This window comes from Trypanosoma conorhini (genome assembly GCF_003719485.1).
Source record: "Trypanosoma conorhini strain 025E chromosome Unknown Tco_14.4_contig_00559, whole genome shotgun sequence".
Lineage (NCBI taxonomy): Eukaryota > Euglenozoa > Kinetoplastea > Trypanosomatida > Trypanosomatidae > Trypanosoma > Trypanosoma conorhini.
In genome coordinates this window covers 3,349-5,228 of record NW_021704640.1, presented here as the reverse complement: position 1 = coordinate 5,228, position 1,880 = coordinate 3,349, and the positions used below count along the sequence as shown (strand labels likewise).

General features: G+C 53.4%; 1 protein-coding gene across 1 annotated transcript in view; it reads left to right on the top strand.

Annotated features, from left to right (window-relative positions):
* Positions 1 to 1,880, top strand: part of Tco025E_07335 (retrotransposon hot spot (RHS) protein) — a gene marked incomplete at both ends in the record, with an annotated part of 1,983 nt that overhangs the window by 42 nt on the left and 61 nt on the right. Inside the window, one exon of the mRNA XM_029374201.1 lies at positions 1 to 1,880. This exon is cut by the window's left edge and continues 42 nt beyond it; it is cut by the window's right edge and continues 61 nt beyond it. Coding sequence (XP_029225731.1) covers positions 1 to 1,880 — 1,880 coding nt within the window.

Here is a 1,880-nt window from a genome sequence, read left to right as displayed (position 1 = left end):
CGGCCGCGTGGGGTGCGCAGCATTCCGCAGCCGCAATTGTGCGTCGGCGACGAGTGCGCCCGTTGGCCGCCCGCCGGCGGTGTGCGTGGGGTCCTCCACCCATCGTTTCTTCTGATGGCGCCGCGCCGCGTGTCCGGCGGTGGCGCGCAGGCCGCACAGGGCCAAGGGAGGGAGCAGGGACGTAAACAGCAGTGGACACCTGCCACTGGCATCGAAGATGTACTGCTTGAGGGCGAAGGGCCAATTCGTGGCATTAAGTTGAACGATTTCCTCCGTGATACATTGAGCGGTAGAGGAGTCGTGGAGTCCAACGAGAATGTCTCTATTGAGAATTTTGTTGCGCAACCCGAGGCATTTATTACGAATGAGAACGATCTGCGCCTAATACTGGCATCGCCGTCTTGCAAAGCGATGAAGGAAGAACTTGAAGATGCACGCAAGCTACGTGCGGATGCACGCAGGCTTATGGAGCGCAGAGTGCGTACTCTCCAACGCTGGAAGGAATTTGAACAGAAGGAGATCGTCTCAAACGCCTCATGGACGAAACTCCGATCAGCCCTTGACACGGCGGAGGCAGACGAAAGAGCAAAACGGGAAGCAGTCCCAGCTGCACCGGTGATTCTGGAGGGATTTTACGACTCTGTTTTCAACGCGAGATGGAGTCACGTCTTGGAATTTCCTCAGGGCGAGGAGGAGGAGGAGGTGGTGGTGAAAATGGAGGTGAGGGCGGGCGAACCACCAACACAGCCGTGGGTGTACAAGGCGAAGGGCATGACTTTTGAACTGGATGCCGCTGCATACCGGTCTCGTGCACCGCGCCCAAGGCTAATGATACTCTCCTCAGAGCAGGGGTGGCCGTGCACATTGGCGCAGAATAGAATAGCTACCAAGGATTGCTACGTTAACTCCGAGGTGGGGCGTGTTTGGAGGATCGTGCAGGGCGATCTGAACCAATTGTTGGACACCAAAGATCAAACAAAGTTAAAAATGGGGCGGCATGTTTTGCTTGGGACGCCCGGTATCGGGAAATCGATGAACGCCGGCTCATACCTCCTCTACCGGCTGCTGCACTACGATGATAAGCAACTCCAAGTGGTGGTGTATTGCTTTGGAGGGGATTTGGCGTACGTGTTTGACAAGACGACGAGAACGGTGACAAAATACATAGATAGGACGGATATTGCCAATCTTATGGATGCTTTGGTTCGGCAACGCAAACTGAAAGGGTATGTTATCTACGACGTGGATAAAGAAGGCCGTGAGCCGTCGTGCGATTATCCGCCCTCCAAGTCATGGGGCGTCATTGTGTTGTCATCCCCAAAAAAGGTTAACTACGGCTCATGGGAGAAACAAATGGGTGGAAACCAACTCGTTATGAATTGCCCGGACGAGCTTGATGTGAAGGCGATGTGTGCCTGGGAGAAGCGTGGTGAGTCCGCAGAGGCGCAAATGAAGTACTGGACGATGGTCAAAAAACACATGGACGATGTGGGACCGATATTACGATCCATCTTCAGTGGGCGTGCCTGGAAGAAACGCAGTCTCGCCGCCAACGACGAGGTGAAAAGTATCAACGCTTTAAATGCTGATTATTACATGCGCGTGGAAGTTACGTTGGATTGGACTGAGACCAATGTGTCTTACAAGCTTGCGAAAATTACTCGACGGGTAACTTCGGGAGGGATTGAGACATTTTACAACGGGTACATTACCAAACACTTTGCGAATTCCGCCATGATTCAGCTGTCGAAGGTGAAGTCGTTGTCTGAAATGCTGAAGATGCTGTCTTTGCTTCTCAGGGACGCATTTGTGCCGGTGGTGTTGGAGAGGTATGGCAAACTGGCATTTACCTCTGGGAGCTTTCTGGAGGCGGTGAAAGA